The sequence below is a fragment of the Oncorhynchus keta genome, chromosome 19 (genome assembly GCF_023373465.1).
Source record: "Oncorhynchus keta strain PuntledgeMale-10-30-2019 chromosome 19, Oket_V2, whole genome shotgun sequence".
NCBI classification, from domain to species: Eukaryota; Metazoa; Chordata; class Actinopteri; order Salmoniformes; family Salmonidae; genus Oncorhynchus; species Oncorhynchus keta.
Window position 1 is genome coordinate 48,041,293 of NC_068439.1, and position 23,470 is coordinate 48,064,762.

The following is a 23,470-nucleotide window of genomic DNA, read 5'->3' on the forward strand; positions in this document are numbered from 1 at the left end:
TGACTGCCCATTACAGATGATCACTTATTATTAACCATCATTTATTCACCTTACTTTATTTTAATAAAATATTTCAGTAATTGTGTATATTACATTTGTTTTTTTTGAGGACTTTATTATTTCATTCCCAGTCACCATCTCATCTCTGTCGAGCTGCTGCCTACGCTGTCTGGCAAAATCACGATTTTGTAGTTCTTCAGAGTAAATAAGGCATGCTTTTATGACTGCTTAACACCAACTATCAATCACTTAAATCATGCCTTTTCAGGTAGAGATACCCCGTGAAACAAACGCTGCTCTATATAGCACCTCACGATCGTGCATTCTTCTCTCTTACATGGCAGTCATAAAAGAAACACTGACGGACAAGTAGATGCGCAATGGATTGTGGTCATTGCAGTTAACTACTACATCCCACAGGTCAGACTGGATCTGATTTATCTCTCGAGAAACTGTGCGATTTTGCACATTGAGTTCACAGAAGAAAAAAAACTGAACGAAATGGAATTCAAATAATTGAAGCAAATTTGGTCAATTAGTTGTTTAGAAATACGAAAAATAAGTGGAATTTCAGTTAACCGCTCAGCACGAACAGCACTAAATATTACATCACTTCCCCTGAAAATGACCTATAGCTAATTCCTCCAACTGGAGTGAGGTGTTATCTAAGGGATGAAGCATAGGCCACGATCAGGCTGATCCAACTGTTTTTATTCAACACATTACATAAGTATATGATCATTTCTTTTACATGGCTTTTGATGGGTTTCAAACTTGAAAAGGACATCAAATGAAGTAGGTGTTAAGTTTGAAAGGATCTTCCGAGCAGATGTTAAGTATAAACTCTCAGAGAGAATACTATAAGGAGCTCTTAATTATAGATACTTTATACCTCAAAGCTGCTCTCAGTGATTGAGACAGAGAGGGCTGTAAAGCTACATAATTTATCTCAGCCTAGATGTTTTCATCATCTGTGTATATGGCAATAGTTCGGAGGAATCGTGTGATATGGCTAGGACGGCAGTATGCCGCTCACCCTTCTAGTCGCCCTGGTTTCACAGCAGATCATGGGATTAACATCTCGTTTTTAATTGAGCTCTTAGTCCCTCTTAAAAATGGTTATGTATTGGTAACACTGGTGCTCCCAACTTAAAAAAGTGCGGATCACAACATACAATTCAGGGGCACCAGAAGATAGATTTGTTTAATTGACTGAGATATAGCATATTGGGCCTATATGAATTCTAGCTACTTTTGAAGCACATGCTCGGTTACTACATTGTATAAAACACCACAAAACCTACCACACAAGGCAAAACATTCCATTACACCATAGCCAACTTGTCAACAGTATGTTTATGTTAAATACTGTAACATTTTCTGAAATTGACCATATTCAATTATCATTGCAATTGCTTACACGTTGATGTCAGACATGTTGCTGATGACCGGGATGAAAGCAGGAGCAGATTTCAGGAGCAGGACAAGACAACCCTCTTTGTGACTGATGACTGACATAAGGGCATGTACGTGATAGGCCTATCTGGCTTATATGATTCTGATGGTCATAATGCTTCTTGACAACAACAAAGGATTTAAGAAACACACTTTCAAACGAAAGGAAACTTCTTGGCAGGGGAAAAAAAAACACATTTGGCTACTGTAAATGTGGGTGTCATAACCAGCCATAAAATCACGCAATATATGTCTCAACAAGTGTAAATATATGCGTCATGACAGTGTTATGACAGGTTATTGCATGTTAGGACCGCTGTTATGACATACTATGACATGGTTATGACCATGTCATAAAGTGTTATGAGGCAAGCTGTCAAGTAAAGTGTTACCACAAAGTCATTGTAGCCATTTCACTTCCCCTGTGAGATGAGCAGGGGCTGGGGCTGGTTTGCTGTACCGTAGCCAAAGCCTTCCAGCAGCCTCCCTACCAAAGGTTGCACTGTGTCCATTACAATGTCTTTCAACAGTTATCCATATTATCGGAGCTTCATCTTATTCTTTCTAACTCTTCCTATGGTGGAGTTCAATTTATGGAAGATGCCAACACGTTGGGTCCTTTAACCGAACCCCTCCGAAAGACACACATACAAAACAGTACACATATACAGCTACACTGGGTGCCGGGGGATGTTCTAAGTCCACAACAATACTTAACCCTTGTGTTGTCTTAAGGGTCAAAAATGACCCGCCACGATGTTTAACAGCAGAGAAAATCCCCTAAATTATATTTTTTCAACTTGAAATTTGATTAATTTTCCTCGATTGACCCCAACATTAGAAAAAGTGAAGCATCGCCTTTGTTCATATTTCCATGAAAGCTGTACACCACCAGGGTACAAAGATTGTCTTGGGGTCATTTTTGACCCGGCAGTTATTCAATAATTTACACACCACAAAAACACAAAGACACACACACATACACACACACATTCACACATACACAAACACACACACTGAGAAATTGAGATTATGTGTGCTACTGATTGAACTCAGCCAGCAGCTCCTGATGAGGAAGATCACCGTGGTCGGCACAGTTAGAAAGAACAAGCCTGAGCTCCCCCTGCACTCCTCGCAATTAGGGGGAGAGAGGCCTTCTCATCAGTTTGCCTTCACCCCAACCATTACTCTAGTTTCTTACCTCCCAAAGAGGAACAAGAATGTGGTCCTCCTGAGCACAAAAAAATGGCTGAGATCAGTGATCGTGATCGTAGTTAACTGTAAATACTACAGCATGCTACAGTATACAGTATTCACTGTGGGGTTTTAGTCCAGTAAAGTCCACCAAAACACTACAGGTAATAGTATAACATTTAAGTACTGTATACTATAGTATTTTTTCATGTGGGTGCACACACACGCATACACACACCTAAGGGCTTGTCTCTTGTCTGTATGGATTACAGTGGCAGGTGGAACCCCAGGTTTAAATAAAGGGGCAGGCCTGGTGGATAACTGCTCTGAGTAAAAACAGCCCACTGTGCTGTCAGCAACCAGGAGCAGAAAGGACCAGCAAGGGCTGGATGAGCTTCAAACATTTCCCATCACACATCCAGCACTGACATAGACACATTTAGTTCAACGTTACAACAGACAAGACTGACAGAGAACAATTGAATTCCCTCAGCTCTGTCTTGCTGTTGTACCCTTGACAGGATTTAGCTAGGCTCTCTCTCACTCTTTGGATCCTTACCCCATTCCACCCTCAATTTTTTTTAAACAGAACTTACATAAGGTGACAACACAGGGGGAAAGGCTGCTGATTGGCTAATCAACTGTGGACAGTCATTTTAAGCAGTAAGGCCCGCGGGGGTGTGGGATATGGCCAATATACCACGGCTAAGGGCTGTTCTTATGCAAGACGCAATGCAGAGTGTCTGGACACAGCCCGTATCAAGGTATATTGGCCATATATCACAAACCCCCGAGTGGCGCAGCGATCTAAGACACTGCATCTCAGTGCTAGAGGTATCACTGCAGAACCTGGTTTGATCCTTGGCTGTATCACAACCTGCTGTGGTCGGGAGTCTCATAGGGCAGCGCATAACTGGCCCAGCATCGTCCGGGTTAGGGGAGGTTTTGTCTGGGGTAAAATAAGAATTTGTTCTTAACTGGTTTGCCTAGTTAAATGAAGGTTAAATAAAAATGTAATAAATAAAAGAAACCTGAGGTTCCTCATTGCTATTATAAACTGCTTACCAACATAATTAGAGCAGTAAAAAATAAACATTTTGTCATACCCGTGGTATACAGTCTGATGTACCACGGCTGTCAGCAAATCAGCTTTGGGGCTCGAACCAACCAGTTTATAATAGAGATTAGATCACTGAGATGCATAGCGTTTGCATGCTGTGGTGCAACTTCTGTTGTGTCTGTTAGAGATGACTCAGCAGCACAACTTGGGTTTATCTTGAAGAAATCCAATTAAGGTTTTCTCACAATTTCAGTTATTCATGTTGCCGGTGGTGTTGCTTTGGCGTTGGGTTGAAATTTTTTCTCTTGCTTAGTAAAACAAGTAATTAGATATTCTATGGCCCAGTAAGAGAAGGCTGGTGGACTTTTTTAAATTGCCTGTTGTGGTTAATGATTGACATGAAATACTTTTAAACCGGTCAGTCAAATGATTTTCCTGTAAACTGTGGATGTTGTGGTTGAATCATTATAGCCTGTGGTTGTGCAGCCTGTCACACTGTCACATAGTTTTGGGCTGAATCCTTAATTAGTCTTTCTCGCCCCTCAGACGTTCCGATGGCCGATTGCCAGTAGAGTGGATGAAAATGAGATGCTGGAAGTTCAAGTGTTCAACTACAGCAAAGTCTTCACCAACAGGTCAGTTACCTACAATACACTCAAACACAACACTGTAACATAAGTACTACCATAATCTCTCGTGGAGAGACTACATACACATAAATAGTACCGTCGATCTGTCATGATACATGAGATGCGTGAGAGAATGAGCAGCGAAAGTTTCAGTGCTTTGGACAAATCACAATTTCACAGGTATTAGCATCTTTTGAATTTCAGAAAGTGAGGGGACATTTGGCCATAAATTTTATTTTATTTTACCTTTATTTAACCAGGCAAGTCAGTTAAGAACACATTCTTATTTTCAATGACAGCCTGGGAATAGTGGGTTAACTGCCTGTTCAGGGGTAGAACGACAGATTTGTACCTTGTCAGCTCGGGGGTTTGAACTCGCAACCTTCCGGTTACTAGTCCAACGCTCTAACCACTAGGCTACCCTGCCGCCCCTTGCAAAGAGAGAGGGCGGAGGTCCGCTTCAGTTCTGATCCTCGTCCTATTTTTTGTCTCTAAACACATATGGACCCAGAACCGAGATTACTGCTACTACTAACAAAACTCAAACCAACAAATACCTGAATCTCAGCATGCTCAATACACACTCCAAACAGGGGTCAGAGGAATAATAATACGCACAACACTGCCACACACCACCATACTAACCAGGGTCTAACTAACAGTTGGAACATTGAGGGAAGGTCACCATAACCCTTCCATCACTTTCCTCCTGCCATCCTCAGACGGACATAATGCACACAATAATCTAGCTAAAGGCACTTCAGATAGGCAATCAGCTCCTAGCGCTTCTTGACTGCGAGGTGATAGATTGATTCAATTGTATGTGGGATTGGCTGCAGTGGAGCATCTGAATGGGCTTCTAATAGAGTGGAGCGAGGCAGTCATGAAATTGTATTAGCGCCGTATGCTAATGGACGCATCTGTCGCACCTGAGCTCAACTACTCAGACGCTAAGGACGAGACTTGAAGGATGAAGTAAAAACACAGGTACAGTATATACAGTAGATGCTACATCTCTGTCTATCTCTATGATTAGAGATGATATTCCACTCAAAGTAGGCTCTGTATGCGTGTGCATATGATAGATGAGATACATGAAGAAATAACAAAAATAAGCACGGACTCATATGATTCCAATGATACAAATGAAACGACAGACCACGTTTCTTTTAGGCACTGTTAACTGTTGACATTCTTACTACAGATACATCATCACTAACTTTGGAGGCTGTCTATTTATTATTGTAAATTTAAAAATAAAAAAAATTCTCCCCAATTTTGCTCTTGTCTCTTCGCTGCAACTCCCCAACGAACTCGGGAGAGGCAAGGTGGAGTCACGATTCCTCCAAAAACATTCCCCCCCTAACCGTGCTCCTTAACACTCGCCAGCTTAACCCCGGAAGCCATCCGCACCAATGTGTCGGATTAAACACTGTTTAACCGGCGATCAGCCTTCAGGCACCCGGCCCGTCACAAGGAATCGCTATCAATCCATTTTCAAAATTCAAATGTATTTATAAAGCCCTTCTGACATCAGCTGGTCACAATGTGCTGTACAGAAACCCAGCCTAAAACACCAAACAGCAAGCAATGCAGGTATAGAAGCACGGTGGCTAGGAAAAACTCCCTAGAAAGATCGGAACCTAGGAAGGAACCTAGAGAGGAACCAGGCTGTGAGGGGGGGGGGGGGCAGTCCTCTTCTGGCTGTGCCGGGTGGAGGTGATAACAGGACATGGTCAAGATGTTCAAATGTCCATAGATGACCAGCAGGGTCAGATAATAATAATCACAATGGTTGTAGAGGGTGCAACAGGTCAGCACCTCAGAAGTCAATGTCAGTTGACTTTTCATAGCCGATCATTCAGCGTATCTCTACCCGCCCCGGCTGTCTCTAGAGAAATGAAAACAGCAGGTCTGGGACAAGGTAGTACATTCGGTGAACAGGTCAGGGTTCCATAGCCGCAGGCTAAACAGTTGAAACTGGAGCAGCAGCACAACCAGGTAGACTGAAATGTACATCAAAGCATCTACTGCATCTCGCCTATGCCGTTAGGCCATCGCTCATCCATATATTTTTATCTACATATTCTTATTAATTCCTTTACCCTTGTGTGTATAAGTTAGTTGTTGTGAAATTGTTAAATGACTTGTTAGATATTACTGCATGGTCGGAACTAGAAGCACTAGCATTTCGCTACACTCGCATTAACATCTGCTAACCGTGTGTATGTGACAAATAACATTTGATTTGATTTGACTGAGGACAGCAAGGAGTCATCAGACCAGGTAGTCCTGAGGCATGGTCCAAGGGCTCAGGTCCTCTGAGAGAAAGAGGGAGAGAAAGAGAGAGAAAATGAGAGAGAGTATACTTAAATTCACACAGGACACCGGATAAGACAGGAGAAATACTCCAGATATAACAGACTGACCCTAGCCCCCGGACGGACACATAAACTACTGCAGCATAAATACTGGAGGCTGAGACAGGAAGGGTCGGGAGACACTGTGGCCCCGTCTGACGATACCCCTGGACATGGCCAAACTGGCAGGATATAACCCCACCCACTTTGCCAAAGCACAGCCCCCACACCACTAGAGGGATATCTTCAACCACCAACTTACAATCCTGAGACAAGGCCGAGTATTGCCCACAAAGATAATAATAATATAATATATGCCATTTAGCAGATGCTTTTATCCAAAGCGACTTACAGTCATGTGTGCATACATTCTACGTATGGGTGGTCCCGGGGATCGAACCCACTACCCTGGCGTTACAAGCGCCATGCTCTACCAACTGAGCTACAGAAGGACAAGATCTCTGCCACGGCACAACCCAAGGGGGGGCACCAACCCAGAGAGGAAGATCACGTCAGTGACTCAACCCACTCAAGTGACGCACCCCTCCTAGGGACAGCATGGAAGAGCACCAATAAGCCAGGGATTCAACCGCCGTAGTAGATATTGATACAGAAAATCCCAGTGAGGAGAGGGGAACCGGCCAGGCAGAGACAGCAGGGGCACTTCGTTGCTCCAGTGCCTTTCAGTTCACCTTCACACTCCTGGGCCAGACTACACTCAATCGCAGGACCTACTGAAGAGATGAGACTTCAATATAGACAAAGGTCGAGAGTCTGCGTCACTCACATGGATAGGCAGACCATAAAAATGGAGCTCTATAGGAGACAACCCTGCCTCCAGCTGTGTGCTTAGAAATTCTAGGGACAGTAAGGAGGCCTGCGTCTTGTGACCATAGAGAGCAAGCCCATGTCATGCTTTGTAGGTTAGCAGTAAAATCAAAAGCAGAACTAAGGTCTAGGAGCACAAGGAGAGATGCAGAGCCTCTGTCTGACGCCATTAAAAGGTAATTTACCACCTTCACAAGTGCAGTCTCAGTGGTATGATGGGGTCTAAAACCAGACTGAAGCATTTCGTATACATTGTTTGTCTTCAGGAAGGCAGTGATCTGCTGCGCAACAGCTTTTTCAAAAAATGTTGAGAGGAATGGGAGATTCGATATAGGCCGATAGTTATTATATTTTCTGGGTCAAGGTTTTGCTTTTTCAAGAGAGGCTTTATTACTGCCACTTTTAGTGAGTTTGGTACACATCTGGTGTATAGGGAAACGTTTATGTTCAACATAGGAGTGTCAAGAACAGGAAGTAGCTACTGTAGGTACTGTCTTTCCAAGCTAGTCGGAAGACTGCCAGTTTGGTGTTGCGCCATTTCCGTTCCAATTTTCTGGAAGCTTTCTTCAGGGCTCAGGTATTTTCTGTATACCAGGGAGCTAGTTTCTTATGATGAATGTTTTTGTTTTTAGGGGTAGGACAGCATCTAGGGTATTATGCAAGTTTAAATTGAGTTCCTCAGTTAGGTGGTTAATTTATAGCACGGCTTTTGATGATCCTTGGTTGGGGTCTGAGCAGACTATTTGTTGCGATTGCAAACGTAATAAACTGGTGGTCCGATAGTCCAGGATTATGAGGAAAAACATTAAGATCCACAACATTTATTCCACGGGATAAAACTAGGTCCAGAGTATGACTGTGGCAGTGAGTAGGTCCGGAGGAATGTTGCACATAATCCACTGAGTCGGTGATGGCTCCAAAAGCCTTTTGGAGTGGGTCTGTGGACTTCTCCATGTGAATATTAAAGTCACCAAAAATGTGAATATTACCTGCCATGACTACAAGATCCAATGGGAATTCTGGGAACTCAGTGAGGAACGCTGTATACGGCCCAGGAGGCCTGTAAACAGTAGCTATAAAAAGTGATTGAGTTGGCTGCATAGATTTCATGACTAGAAGCTCAAAAGACGAAAACACAGTCGTTTTTGATTGTCTAATTTGAAATGTGCTATTGTTAATGTCAGCAACACCTCCGCCTTTGCGGGATGCGCGGGGGGATATGGTCACTAGTGTAACCAGGAGGAGAGGCCTCATTTAACACAGTAAATTCATTAGGCTTAAGCCATGTTTCAGTCAGGCCAATCACATCAAGATTATGATCAGTGATTAGTTCATTGACTATAACTGCCTTTGAAGTGAGGGATCTAACATTAAGTAGCCCTATTTTGAGATGTGAGATATCACAATCTCTTTCAATAATGACAGGAATGGAGGAGGTCTTTATTCCAGTGAGATTGCTATGGCGAACACCGTCATGTTTAGTTTTGCCCAACCTAGATCGAGGCACAGACATGGCTTCAATGGGGATAGCTGAGCTGACTACACTGACTGTGCTAGTGACAGACTCCACTAAGCTGGCAGGCTGGCTAACAGCCTGCTGCCTGGCCTGCACCCTATCTCATTGTGGAACGAGGGGAGTTAGAGCCCTGTCTATGTTCGTAGATAAGATGAGAGCACCACTCCAGCTAGGATGGAGTCCGTCACTCCTCAGCAGGCCAGGCTTGGTGCTGTTTGTGGGTGAGTCCCAGAAAGAGGGCCAATTATCTACAAATTCTATATTTTGGGATGGGCAAAAATCAGTTTTCAACCAGTGATTGAGTTGTGAGACTCTGCTATAGAGCTCATCACTCCCCCTAACTGGGAAGGGGCCAGAGACAATTACTCGATGCTGACACATCTTTCTCGCTGATTTACAGGCTGAAGCTATGTTGCGCTTGGTGAGCTTTGACTGTTTCATTCTAACATTGTTGGTACTCTCTACACTCGCCAGTTTTAGCTTTAGCCAGCACCATCTTCAGATTAGCCTTAACGTCCGTAGTCCAGCCCCCTGGTAAACAGTGTATGATCGCTGGATGATTTGTTTTAAATCAAATCAAATTTTATTTGTCACATACACATGGTTAGCAGATGTTAATGCGAGTGTAGTGAAATGCTTGTGCTTCTAGTTCCGACAATACAGTAATAACCAATGAGTAATCTAGCTAACAATTCCAAAACTACTACCTTATACACATAAGTGTAAAGGGATAAAGAATATGTACATAAAGATATATGAATGAGTGATGGTACAGAGGCAAGATGCAGTAGATGGTATTGAGTACAGTATATACTTATGAGATGAGTATGTAAACAAAGTGGCATAGTTTAAAGTGGCTAGTGATACATGTATTACATAAAGATTCAGTGGATGATATAGAGTACAGTATATACGTATACATTTGAGATAAATAATGTAGGGTATGTAAACATTATATTAAGTAGCATTGTTTAAAGTGGCTAGTGATATATTTTACATCAATTCCCATCAATTCCCATTTTTAAAGTGGCTGGAGTTAAGTCTAATACTACGGGTAATAGAGTCACCAGTGACTAGGGTTTTCAATTTGTCAGAGCTAATGATGGGAGGCTTCGGTGTCTTAGACCCCGTAATGGGAGGAGGAGAGACCAGAGAAGGCTCGGCCTCTGACTCCGACCTGGTGCTTAATGGGGAGAACGGTTGAATGTTTCTGTCTGCTGAATGAGCGACACCGGTTGAGCATTCCTACAGCATTTCCTTCCAGAAGCCATGAGAAAATTGTTCGGCTACGGGGACTGTGCGAGGGGATTTATACTACTATCTGCATTTATTAGTGGCACAGACGCTGTTTCATCCTTTCCTACACTTAAAATACCCTTGCCTAACGATTGCGTCTGAAGCTAGGCTTGCAGCTATCTTTGTCATAAGGCGATCGTTCTCCAGTATATTAGGAGTACAGTGACTGCAATTAGAAGGCATAATGTTAATGTTACTACTCAGCTTTGGCTGGTGGAAGTCCTGCCGAACCATGTCCAAATAAAGCGTCTGGAGTGAAAAAGTTGAATGAAAAAAGTTGAGCGAGGAAATTAAAAAAAATATTAAACGGTCATTTAAAAAGTAAAAAACGTAAAGTTGGCAGGTAGCAAAGTAAGGTTAGCAACAAACCGCACAGCAGCATGTAAACAAGTCTACAAGTTGTGACCGGAAATGACACAAGGAGCTCTATGGCGCGATGAGCCAAGTAAACTCCCCCAGCCAAACGCTCCCCTAACCCGGGCGGCGCCAATTGTGCACCATTCTATCGTACTCCCGGCCATGGCCGGATGTGGCACAGCCCGTGAATGAACCTGGATCTGTAGTAACGCCTCTAGCACTGCAATGCACATTCACAATGGTGATAGAAATTTGGTAAGATGGATTTAAGTTTCCCTGCATTAAAGTCCCCGGCTACTTGGAGAGCCACCTCTGGGTGAGCGTTTTCTTGTTTGCTTATGGCGGAATTTGGCATGAGTCCCCATATCCTCAAAAGGTTCTACAGCTGCACCATCGAGAGCATCCAGACTGGTTGCATCACTGCCTGGTATGGCAACTGCTTGTTCTCCGACTGCAAGGCACTACAGAGGATAGCGGGTACGGCCCAGTACATCACTGGGACCAAGCCAGGCGTGTAAGAGGAAGGCCCTATTGTCTCTAGCCACCCTAGTCATAGACTGTTCTCTCTGCTACCACACGGCAAGTAGTACTGGAGCACAATGTCTAGGTCCAAGAGGTTTCTAAACAGCTTCTACCCCCAAGCCATAAGACTCCTAAACATCTTGTCAAATGGCCACCCAGACTATTTGCATTGCTCCCCCCCCCCCCATTTACACCGCTGCTACTCTCTGTTGCTATCATCTATGCATAGTCACTTTAATAACCCTACCTACATGTACAGTTGAAGATGGAAGTTTACATACACTTAGGTTGGAGTCATTAAAACTCGATTTTCAACCACTCCACAAATTTCCTGTTAACAAACTACAGTTTTGGCAAGTTGGTTAGGACATCTACTTTGTGGATGACACAAGTAATTTTTCCAACAATTGTTAACAGAGAGATTATTTCACTTATAATTCACTGTATCACAATTCCAGTGGGTCAGAAGTTTACATACACTAAGTTGACTGTGCCTTTAAACAGCTTGGAAATTTTCCGAAAATTATGTCATGGCTTTAGAAGCTTCCGATAATTGACATCTGACAAGCTTCTGCTAATTGACATCATTTGAGTCAATTGGAGGTGTACAAGTGAATGTATTTCAAGGCCTACCTTCAAATTCAGTGCTTCTTTGCTTGACAGCATGGGAAAATCAAAAGAAATCAGCCAAGACCTCAGAAAGAATAGTGTAGACTTCCACAAGTCTGGATCATCCTTGGGAGTAATTTCCAAACACCGGAAGGTACCACATTCATCTGTACAAACAATAGTATGCAAGTATAAACACCATGGGACCACGCAGCCGTCATACCGCTCAGGAAGGAGACGTGTTCTGTCTCCTAGAGATGAATGTACTTTGGTGCGAAAAGTGCAAATCAACCCCAGAACAACAGCAAAGGACCTTGTGAAGATGATGGAGGAAACAGGTACAAAAGTATCCATATCCACAGTAAAACGAGTCCTACATCGACATAACCTGAAAGGCCACTCAAAGAGGAAGAAAATCCAAAGCCACCATAAAAAAGCCAGACTACAGTTTGCAACTGCACATGGGGACAATGTGATATGATGATACTACAAGCTTGGCACACCTGTATTTGGGGAGTTTCTCCCATTTCTATCCGCAGATCATCTCAAGCTCTGTCAGGTTGGATGGGGAGAATGACTGCACAGCTATTTTCAGATCTCTTCAGAGATGTTCGATCGGGTTCAAGTCCGAGCTCTGGCTGGGCTCCTCAAAGACATACTTGTTCCGAAGCCAATCCTACATTGTCTTGGCCGTGTGTTCAGGGTTGTTGTCCTGTTGGAAGGTGAACCTTCGCCCCAGTCTGAGTTCCTCAGAGCTCTGGAGCAGGTTTTCTTCAAGGATATCTCTGTACTTTGTTCATCTTTCCAACGATCCTGACCAGTATCCCAGTCCCTGCAGCTGAAATACATCACAGCATGATGCTGCCACCACCATGCTTCACCGTTGGGATGGTGGCACATTTCCTCCAGGCAAGACACATGGCATAGGAGCCAAAGAGTTAAATCTTAGTTTCATCAGACCAGAGAATCTTGTTTGTCATGATCTGAGAGTCCTTTAGGTGCCTTTGGCAAACTCCAAGCGGGCTGTCATTTGCCTTTTACTGAGGAGTGGCTTCCATCTCGCCACTGTACCATAAAGGCCTGATTGGTGGAGTGCTGCAGAGACGGTTGTCCTTCTGGAAGGTTCTCACATCTCCACAGTGGAACTCTGGAGCTCAGTTGATTGCTCAGTTTGGCCGGGCGGCCAGCTCTAGGAAGAGTCTTGGTGGTTCCAAACTTCTTCCATGTAAGAATGATGGAGGCCACTGTGTTCTTGGGGACCTGTGCCTCAACACAATCCTGTCTCAGAGCTCTACGGACAATTCTTTCAACCTCATGGCTTGTTTTTTTCTCGGACATGCATCGTCAACTCTGGGACCTTATATAGACAGGGACCTTATATAGACATAGCCTTTCCAAATCCGGTCCAATCAAATGAAATGATCACAGGTGGACTCCAATCAAGTTGTCGAAACAGCTCAAGGATTATCAATGGAAACAAGATAAACATGAGCTCAATTTTGAGTCATTTAGCAAAGGTTCTGAATAGTTATGTAAATAAGATATTTCTGTTTGCCAAAAACTCTAAAAACCTTTTTTTCACATTGTCATTATGGGGTATTGTGTGTAGATTGAATACTTTTAGACATTTTAGAATAAGGCTGTAACATAACAAAATGTGGATAAAGGGAAGTGGTCTGAATACTTTCCGAATACACTGTATTTCACCCTCATAAACATTCATGATTACATTGTGCATGTTCATTTAGACAGTAATTATTATTCAATATGTCCTCACCTGGGATTTTAACTCATAACCTTTTGGTTCACGGCAATGGAGGGTAAGAGGGAGTGGTGGGATGACCTGGTCATGTTACCAAAACACAATGAGTTTCGTGATGATGATGACACACATGCACGCACATGCACACTTTAGTGGTTTACCTGGCCAGTTATATGCATCATTTTAAAACTTTAATATCACCTCATATACTATTGATGCAACCTCGGTGTTGCACTAATGGGGAACACTGCACTTTAATACAACCCAAAACCTTATTGCTTCTCAAAGTTTTTTCCTCCAATTATATCTGTGTTAAGGGATGTGAGCATATGAAATCCTTCCTCCACAAAGCCCCTCACATTGTATAATTCATGTGTATCTTCTCCTCCCAAACTCAGCTTCTCTCTGCTTTCGCCTCCGCTCTCTCCCCGTCTCCCTCCCTCTCTTCCCCCACAGACTGCAAATCATGCCTTCATCCCTAGTATCCCTCATTTCCTCTGCACTGTAAACAAAGACTCTTTGGATCAACCAACAACAAAAAATACTTTAACTGGTGACAACTAAATGAGTTAGGTTTTTTCAATTGAAAAATACTACATTTGTTGAAACCAAATATATGATTCAATGCCAACTGTTTTGGCAAACCTATATTTTAAGTTGCAATCTTTCAACACTCAACTTACTTTTACCCTTTGGTTAAACCTAATAAATAACAAATACAAACTAATACTTCATGTAAATGCAACCCATTTTTTTCCTCTTCTTCTAAGTTCAGTTTTTCATTTGGAATTAGCTATCCAAATTTCTTCAAATAATTAAATAAATTCCCAGTAAAAAATTAATTAAGTTGGTTCAATAACTAAAAATAATATTGCCAAACATATTCTTTACACAAGACGTTCACGTTTAGTAGCCACAATATTATAACCAAGCATTGGCTACGTTAACATAGAAACCTCATCAGGCTCTTTAGTGCAGAGGGTCATTGTCATTTGCCAGAGTAGCTGCCCCTCACATAGAGAACTCATAAACTGCCCCTTAACTTTTACAGGGGCATACAAGAGAGATTGTGTGTGTTTGTGTGTCTGTCTGTGTCTGTGTCTGTGTGTGTGTGTACAAGTTTTATTCATGTCTCACTGTTGGCCAACGGGGGGCACTGCTTTGTAATGTGATGATGAAAACTAAATCATGTGCAAGTGTAAAGCATACAGTCATTTCTATGAGAGAATACTAAACAACCTGTGCATCGTTTCCCACTCGTACTCCAAGATCTTCTCTGCATTCATGTCTTCGAACAGCAACACTTATTATTGTAGTTAAGCTTCAATTTAATGTATTGCTCGATAGAAGCCAGGGTGGCAGGTAGCCTAGTGGTTAGAGCCTTGGGCCAGTAACCAAAAGGGTGCTGACAAGGTAAAAGTATGTCACTCTGCCCCTGAACAAGGCAGTTAACCCACTCTTCCCAGGTAGGCCATCATTGAATAAGATTTTGTTCTTAACTGACTTGCCTAGTTAAGTAAAGGTACATTTTTGTATTCATTTATTTAAAGACAGCTAACTTGAGATTTTGAGGGTTGACCTAGAAAGAAAACATGTATTTCACTTGAGAAGGAAGGAGATGACCTCTGCTTTAAATTATGAAGCAGATGAAAGTAAATTGTTTGGCACATCAGGATCAATAATGAATGGCACCTTTTGAAGAGCCAAAAAGTGAGCCAGAACATGATAGGCTGGTTTTCTTCAATTATTCAGGAGTTGTACACGCTTACAAAGGCTGAAAGGAACTGACAAACCGTTCACTTTTCTGAGGAGGTATCGAGGTATCGATCACCATCGTGATAACGAAAAGACAGAGTAGAGAGGAGAGGAAGATGGGGGGGGAGAGAAGAAAGGGGTGGAGGAGAGAGAACAGTGAAGAGGACAGTATCCTGCATCCTCCTGTACCAAATAGATGGATGCAATAAAAGTTGATATTGGTTTTCTTTTCTATGAAGAAAGAGATAAGCTATATTCCAAACTAGAGAGTAATCCAAGGTATTCTGGCTATGAGCCAAATAAGGACATGTATACCATGGTATTATTCAGTACTCAGTATGGAAAGACTTAGCTACTTCCAGATGAAGCCTAGCTGTCTGCATTGGTGGGGGAATGATTTGTGACAGTGAGGATTAAACCTGGTGTTAAGTTCTGTACATAAGGTTTATCCTCCATAGTCTGTATTGACTATTCTGTTCCTTCATTTGGCTGCAGTTGTTATTATTTGCCTGCAGTATTGTGCTGCATACTGCATCCATCTCTCAGGAGGGAGGGAGAGAGGGAGATTACAGGCACAGAGAAAAGGGGGAGAGAGGGAAAGCATGAGAGATACAGAGAGAGGGTGAGAGAGTGTGAGAATGAGAGAGAGAGCGAAAGAGAGAGAGACACCTGCCTGGAGGTGATAGCATTCCCTCCCCCATACGCCCACCATAGGCAGAACTACGACAACATAACCAACAAAAACAGGTCACAACTCCTGCAGCTCTGTAGCACGCTGGGTATGTACATACTGCAAACCCAATTTTGATGAACTCACATATCTATTGGGTAAAATTCCCCAGTGTGCCATCACAGCAGCACGATTTTTGTGACCTGTTGCCACAGGAAAAGGGCAACTAGTGAAGAACAAACACCATTGTAAATACAACCCATATTTATTTGCCCTTTTGTACTTGAACTATTTGAACATAATATGACATTCGAAATGTCTTTATTATTTTTGAACTTTTGTGAGTGTAATGATACTGTTCATTTTTATTGTTTATTTCACTTTGTTTTTTATTATCTACTTCACTTGCTTTGGCAATGTTAACATATGTTTCCCATGCCAATAAAGCCCTTAAATTGAGAGAGACATGGGTGGTGGTGAAAAATGGAGGGAAAAGGAGGGAGAGGGTGGGAAAGGGTGGGAAAGGGAGGGAAAGGGAGTGCAAGGATGGGAAAGGGAGGGAAAGGGGGGGAAAGGGGGGGAAAGGGATGTAAAGGATGGGAAAGGGAGGGAAAGGGGGGGAAGGGAGGGAAAGGGAGGGAGAGGGAGGGAAAGGGGGGAAAGGGAGGTAGAGGGAGGGAAAGGGGGGAAAGGGAGGTTGAGGGAGGGAAAGGGGGGAAAGGGAGGGAAAGGGAGTGCAAGGATGGGAAAGGGGGGAAAGGGAGGGAAAGGGGGGAAAGGGAGGGAAAGGGAGGGAGATGGAGGGAAAGGGAGGGAAAGGGGGAAAGGGAGGGAGAGGGAGGGAAAGGGGGGAAAGGGTGGGAGAAGGAGGGAAAGGGAGTGCAAGGATGGGAAAGGGAGGGAAAGGGGGGGAAAGGGAGGGAGAGGGAGGGAAAGGGAGGGAAATGGGGGGAAAGGGAGGGAGAGGGAGGGAAAGGGAGGGAAAGGGTGGGAGAGGGAAAGGGTGGAAAGGGAGGGAAAGGGAGGGAAAGGGTGGGAAAGGGAGGGAAAGGGAGTGCAAGGATGGGAAAGGGGGGGAAAGGGAGGGAAAGGGGGGAAAGGAAGGGAGAGGGAGGGAAAGGGGGGAAAGGGAGGGAAAGGGTAGGAGAGGGAAAGGGTGGAAAGGGAGGGAAGGGAGGGAAAGGGTGGAAAGCAAGAGAGAGTCAGGCTAGAAATGCATGAAGCAACTTTCACACACTTTTAGTTGCAGTTTCAGGTTGCAAGTGACATCATCTCAAGCAACTTTGCTGTTACATGACGCAACAGCAAAAATAGTTTGCAACAGCAAATCAGATTGAGGCTGCTTCTGTCATATTTTTATTTTTTTATTCTGCACTACCCCCATGTTGAGCTGCTGGCTAGCTAGACAAAATGACATTACGAACACCAACATGACTAGCTAGCAACGAGCTAACCATGCTAGCAAGGAATTAAGCTAATGTTAGCTAGCTAATTAGCACAGTTCAGGGTGAACAATTTCAGTTGAAACTGGTCAGGGAAAGGTTTGGGTTCACTTCAATAATTGCATTTATTGACTGCCAAACCATGTTCATTTGACTAGCCATGATGCCAAATGGTAGATATCTCCCATTCTGCTAATGTCTCTTCTGTCAACCTTTATGCACACTGGCAGTGACAGGTAGCTGTGTTGACATGATAACTGGTTAGAATTCTGAAACTTTGAATGGATCATGTGACAAAAGTATTTTGCTTTGATTGGCTGAGGCTTGCAACTAGTTGCACAAAGTTGAACAATTAGAACTGGATGCAACCAGGTAAGAGAGAATGGTTGGTGAAATAAAAGTGGATACAGAGAATTTAGAGTGATGAACACAATGGTGGTTTGTGATTGGTATTTTAGTGAAAGCACCAAATAGCCTCTCTCTTACTCTCTCTCTCTCTCTCTCTCTCTCACACACACACACACTCACACATATCCTAATGGCCCAAGTTTGCTCCCTGCCTGTCACTTCTCATAATCCCCAGGCCTCTCACTGTTACTGACCATCCCTTAGGAGAACCCCCCCCCCCTCAACCTCCTCCAGTGTGTGTGTATGTGACAGAGTGTGAGACTATTGACTGTGGTTGTCTTATATTACGTGTAGTTGGGCTCCCAGTGGATTAATGTGTATGTGTGTGTGTGTGTGTGTGTGTGTGTGTGTGTGTGTGTGTGTGTGTGTGTGTGTGTGTGTGTGTGTGTGTGTGTGTGTGTGTGTGTGTGTGTGTGTGTGTGTGTGTGTGTGTGTGTGTGTGTGTGTGTGTGTGTGTGGATATATAGTAGTAGTTTACTGGGTCTTTGTGTGGTGTGTGATTGATTGCTCTGCTACAATATTGTCCGGGGGAAACTATATCAATTATTCACACCTTTATAATTCTCTGACTGAATACAAATGGTACCAGGTTTCGCTCCCACTTTTAACAAACAGCCAATTCAAATTACATTTGCTTGTAAATGATTTGTGAAGCACATATGAAGGCCTTATAAATGCTCTATGAAGGCTTAATGAATCCTTTACACTGTTCTTGTTGGTCATAGAGTGTAACCCATATTTCTGTATGCAGTCTGGTACATTGGGAAACTATGGAATGTTAGAGAATGAGAATTGAGATAGGCTTATCGCCCAATAAAGTCATTTGCAGCCTTTGGCTTTTTGGGGGGGTCAAAAACAATTGAAGATAATAAAATGTTGTTTTTCTAGGCAGCAATTTTGCTAAAATGTTGTTATTCTAGGCAGCAACTTTGCTAAAGGACAGGAAGTTAACAGCACTCTAAAGTTGATATGCTAAAGGAATAAATCACCTACGTTTTCTTAGACACTTTGTTAAAGTTGTTTTTCCTCAGGGCAGCGATAGCAGCTAATGAGTTTCCCCCGACAATATTGTAAGGAAATAACTGTCAGGTGTTGGAATGGGGATAGAGTTGGTTGCTACTTAACTTCAACAAGTACTCACTGGCGGATGGGTGATGGGGCTGGGCAGAGGATATTGTGTGTGTCCGTGTGTGTGCTTGTCGAGAACAGACCTGCTGGTTTGGCAACAAGCTCTGACTGTCTTACCGCAAAATCAGGTGTCCAATCCCTTGTCCATGAACGTAACATTTTGAAAGTTAAAATTCAGGCATTAATTCTGAATAGTTTAGGGGTTAAGGTTTGCACTGGGATTGCCTAGCACTGGGATTGAACACGCGACCCTCGGAGCCGGAGCTGGCAGTTTACGCCCGCCCACAACACCCTAGCAAATCTCAATTGTAATAGTGCTCACCGTTGTCCCTAGAGGACGGTTTTGAAGTAATCTCCTGACATCCTGCTTACATGATCGGACGTCTAATTTCGCAGTGGATCTTGAGCGACCTGGCCGGGTTTGAATTTTTGCAGTTTAATATTCTCTGAGAGAGAAACAGGCATGAGATCACAGGGAAAAGTGACGATATCAGTATCGGAATAGAGAAAGTGAAGGTGTATAGAGCAAATAGGGTGTGTTACCCTTTATTCAGTGTTTGTGTGCGTCCGTATCTGCGTCCGTGTCTGTAGCTCTATCTCTGTTGTTCTAATAAGAGTCTATTTCTCCGTCTGCTCCTCTTTACTGGTTAGTTGTTGTAGCGGCCAACGACTCTCCCTGCCTGTCCGAGCCAGTTCCCATCACTCTGCCTACACACTCACACACATACACACACAGGCACACACACATACGGAGTGTGGTGTCAGGAAAATAACCTCACACTCAACGTCAACAAAACTAAGGAGATGATTGTGGACTTCAGGAAACAGCAGAGGGAACACCCCCCTATCCACATCGATGGAACAGTAGTGGAGAGGGTAGCAAGTTTTAAGTTCCTCGGCATACACATCACAGACAAACTGAATTGGTCCACTCACACTGACAGCGTCGTGAAGAAGGCGCAGCAGCGCCTCTTCAAACTCAGGAGGCTGAAGAAATTCGGCTTGTCACCAAAAGCACTCACAAACTTCTACAGATGCACAATCGAGAGCATCCTGGCGGGCTGTATCACCGCCTGGTACGGCAACTGCTCCGCCCTCAACCGTAAGGCTCTCCAAAGGGTAGTGAGGCCTGCACAACGCATCACCGGGGGCAAACTACCTGCCCCCGATCATCAAGGACATCAACCACCCGAACCACTGCCTGTTCACCCCGCTATCATCCAGAAGGCGAGGTAAGTACAGGTGCATCAAAGCTGGGACCGAGAGACTGAAAAACAGCTTCTATCTCAAGGCCATCAGACTGTTAAACAGCCACCACTAACATTGAGTGGCTGCTGCCAACACACTGTCATTGACACTGACCCAACTCCAGCCACTTTAATAATGGGATTGATGGGAATGATGTAAATATATCACTAGCCACTTTAAACAATGCTACCTTATATAATGTTACTTACCCTACATTATTCATCTCATATGCATACGTATATACTGTACTCTATATCATCGACTGCATCCTTATGTAATACATGTATCACTAGCCACTTTAACTATGCCACTTTGTTTACTTTGTCTACATACTCATCTCATATGTATATACTGTACTCGATACCATCTACTGTATGCTGCTCTGTACCATCACTCATTCATATATCCTTATGTACATATTCTTTATCCCCTTACACTGTGTATAAGACAGTAGTTTTGGAATTGTTAGTTAGAGTACTTGTTGGTTATCACTGCATTGTCGGAACTAGAAGCACAAGCATTTCGCTACACTCGCATTAACATCTGCTAACCATGTGTATGTGACAAATAAAATTTGATTTGATTTTGATGGGAATGTCAGATAGTCAAGGAAGACAGTGAAAAGAGAGATAGATACAGAGAGACAGACTGAGCTGTGCAAGGACAACACTATCAACCTAATGGAACCTAGCAAACCCAGCTAAAATGCAAATGTGGCCTACTTGAAGTCTTATCTCTGAACAATCACATAAAAATACCAGTGTTTTTAGCCAAGGCACAGTTCTATGCCACGACCCACTGAATCAGGAATATTCTGCTCTTTTTGTGAAACAGTGGTTGATCATGGTTATTGTGGTTCTGTTGTTCCAGAGTCATTGGAACCTTCAAGATGGTTCTACAGAAGGTGGCAGAGGAGGGCCAGCTAGAGGTGACAGACACACTCATCGACGACAACAACACCGCCATCAGGGTAATTCCCAACACTGGTCCCTGATCAGTTTAGATATCCATAGCCATAAGAATGAGAATCCTCCATACTGATCTATGGACATCATACAGTATATACTGAACACAGCCAAAATGATAAGTATTTTATTGACCTCAGGTGAGTATTGATCCAACAGCCACATACAGTGTATTTGGAGAGTATTCAGACCCCTTCCCTTTTTACACATTTTGTTACTTAATAGCCTTGTTCTAAAATTGATTAAATTATATTTTCTCTTCATCAATCTGCACATAATAACCATTAATGACAAAGGAAAAACACATTTTTAGAAATGTTTACAAATAACATTTTCTGACCCTTTGCTATCAGATCTGAAATTGAGCTCAGGTGCAAAAACTAAGCCATGAGGTCAAAGAAATTGTCCGTAGAGCTCAGAGACAGGATTGTGTCAAGGTACAGAACTGGGGAAGGGGAACAAAAAATGTCTGCAGCATTGAAGTTCCACAAGAACACATTGGCCTCCCATCATTCTTAAATACAAGAAGTTTGGAAACACCAAGACTCTTTCTAGACCTGGCCGCCCGGCCAACACTGAGCAATCGAGGGAGAAGGGCCTTGGTCAGGGAGGAGACCAATAACCCAATGGTCATTTTGACAGAGCACAGAGAACCTCTGTGGAGCTGGGAGAACCTTCCAGAAGGACAACCATCTCTGCAGCATTCCACCAATCTGGCCTTTATGGTAGAGTGGCCAGGCTGAAGCCACTCCTCAGTAAAAGGGACATGACAGCCCGCTTGGAGTTTGCCAAAAGGAAACTAAAGGACTCGGGCCATGAGAAACAAGATTTTCTGGTCTGATGAAACCAAGATTGAACTCTTTGGATTGAATGCCAGGCGTCACGTCAGGAGGAAACCTTGCACCCTCCCTACGGTCAAGCACGATAGTGGCAGCATCATGCTGTGAGGATGTTTTTCAGTGGCAGGGACTGGGAGACTAGTCAGGATCGAGGGAAAGATGAACAGAGCAAAGTACAGAAAGATCTTTGATGAAAACCTGCTGCAGAGCTCTCAGGACTTCAGACTGGGGCAAAGGTTCTTCACCTTCCAATAAGCACACGGCCAAGACAACGCAGGAGTGGCTTCGGGACAAGTCTCTGAATGTCCTTGAGTGGTCCAACCAGAGCCCGGACTTGAACCCGATTGAACAACTCTGGAGGGACTGAAAATAGCACTGCAGCGACGCTCCCCATCCAACTTGACAGAGCTGGCAAGTTTGTAGCGTCATACCCAAGAAGAATCAAGACTGTAATCGCTGCCAAAGGTGCTTCAGCAAAGTACTGAGTAAATGATCTGAGTGCATATGTAAATGTGATATTTCAGTTTTTTAAACTTTCTAAATACCTGTTTTTGCCTCATCATTATGGTCATCATTGTGTGTAGATTGATGAGGGGGAAAAAAACATTTAATCCATTTTAGAATAAGGCTGTCACTTAACAAAATTAGGAAAAAGTCAAGGGGTTTGAATACTTTCCGAATGCACTGTATAAAGAAAGAAACAGTATGTGAGAGAATGGAAAAGAGAAAGTGTGAGATAATGGGAGCAAGGGATGGAGAGATCAAGAGCGTTATAGAGAGGAGGACAGAGAAACAGAGAGAGAGACTGTGTGAGAGCTTATCCCGGCACCAATAGCTAACAATAGCTAACACTGATGTTGGGACCTTGACACACTTAACAGGGAATGAGTGATAACCATGAAAACACGCAGGACTGATGGCTATAATTATGTTCAACAAGTATTTTATTTTTCTGTCTTTATCTAGCTCTAGTTGTGATATTTTACCTAGCCTCGCTGGCGAGCTAACATTTAGGTAATCAATCCTTTGATGACATAGCTGTCACGTTCTGACCTTAGTTCTTTTGTTATGTCTTTGTTTTAGTATGGTCAGGGCGTGAGTTGGGTGGGTTGTCTATGTTAGTTTTTCTATGATTTGCTATTTCTGTGTTTGGCCTGGTATGGTTCTCAATCAGAGGCAGCTGTCAATCGTTGTCCCTGATTGAGAACCATACTTAGGTAGCCTGTTTTCTATTGTGTTTCGTGGGTGATCATTTTCTGTTTTGTGTGTCATCTAGACAGGATTGTTTCGTTTGTTCGTTCTTCCTAGTTGTTATTTTGTTTAGTTTTGATTATATTAAAAATCACGAACACTTACCATGCTGCACCTTGGTCCTCACCTTCTTCCACCGACGACGGCCGTTACAATAGCGATGTTGTAAACGGTAA

At 43.3% G+C, this 23,470-nt stretch overlaps 1 protein-coding gene across 11 annotated transcripts in view; it reads left to right on the forward strand.

The window, feature by feature from the left end:
- Window positions 1-23,470, forward strand: part of LOC118397707 (otoferlin) — a 129,757-nt gene that overhangs the window by 32,908 nt on the left and 73,379 nt on the right. For all 11 annotated transcript variants that reach the window (XM_052470681.1, XM_052470680.1, XM_052470686.1 and 8 more), the window contains exons 3-4: window positions 4,256-4,344; window positions 21,110-21,209. In XM_052470681.1, the coding sequence (XP_052326641.1) occupies window positions 4,256-4,344; window positions 21,110-21,209 (189 nt within the window). The remainder of the gene's footprint in view (window positions 1-4,255; window positions 4,345-21,109; window positions 21,210-23,470) is intronic.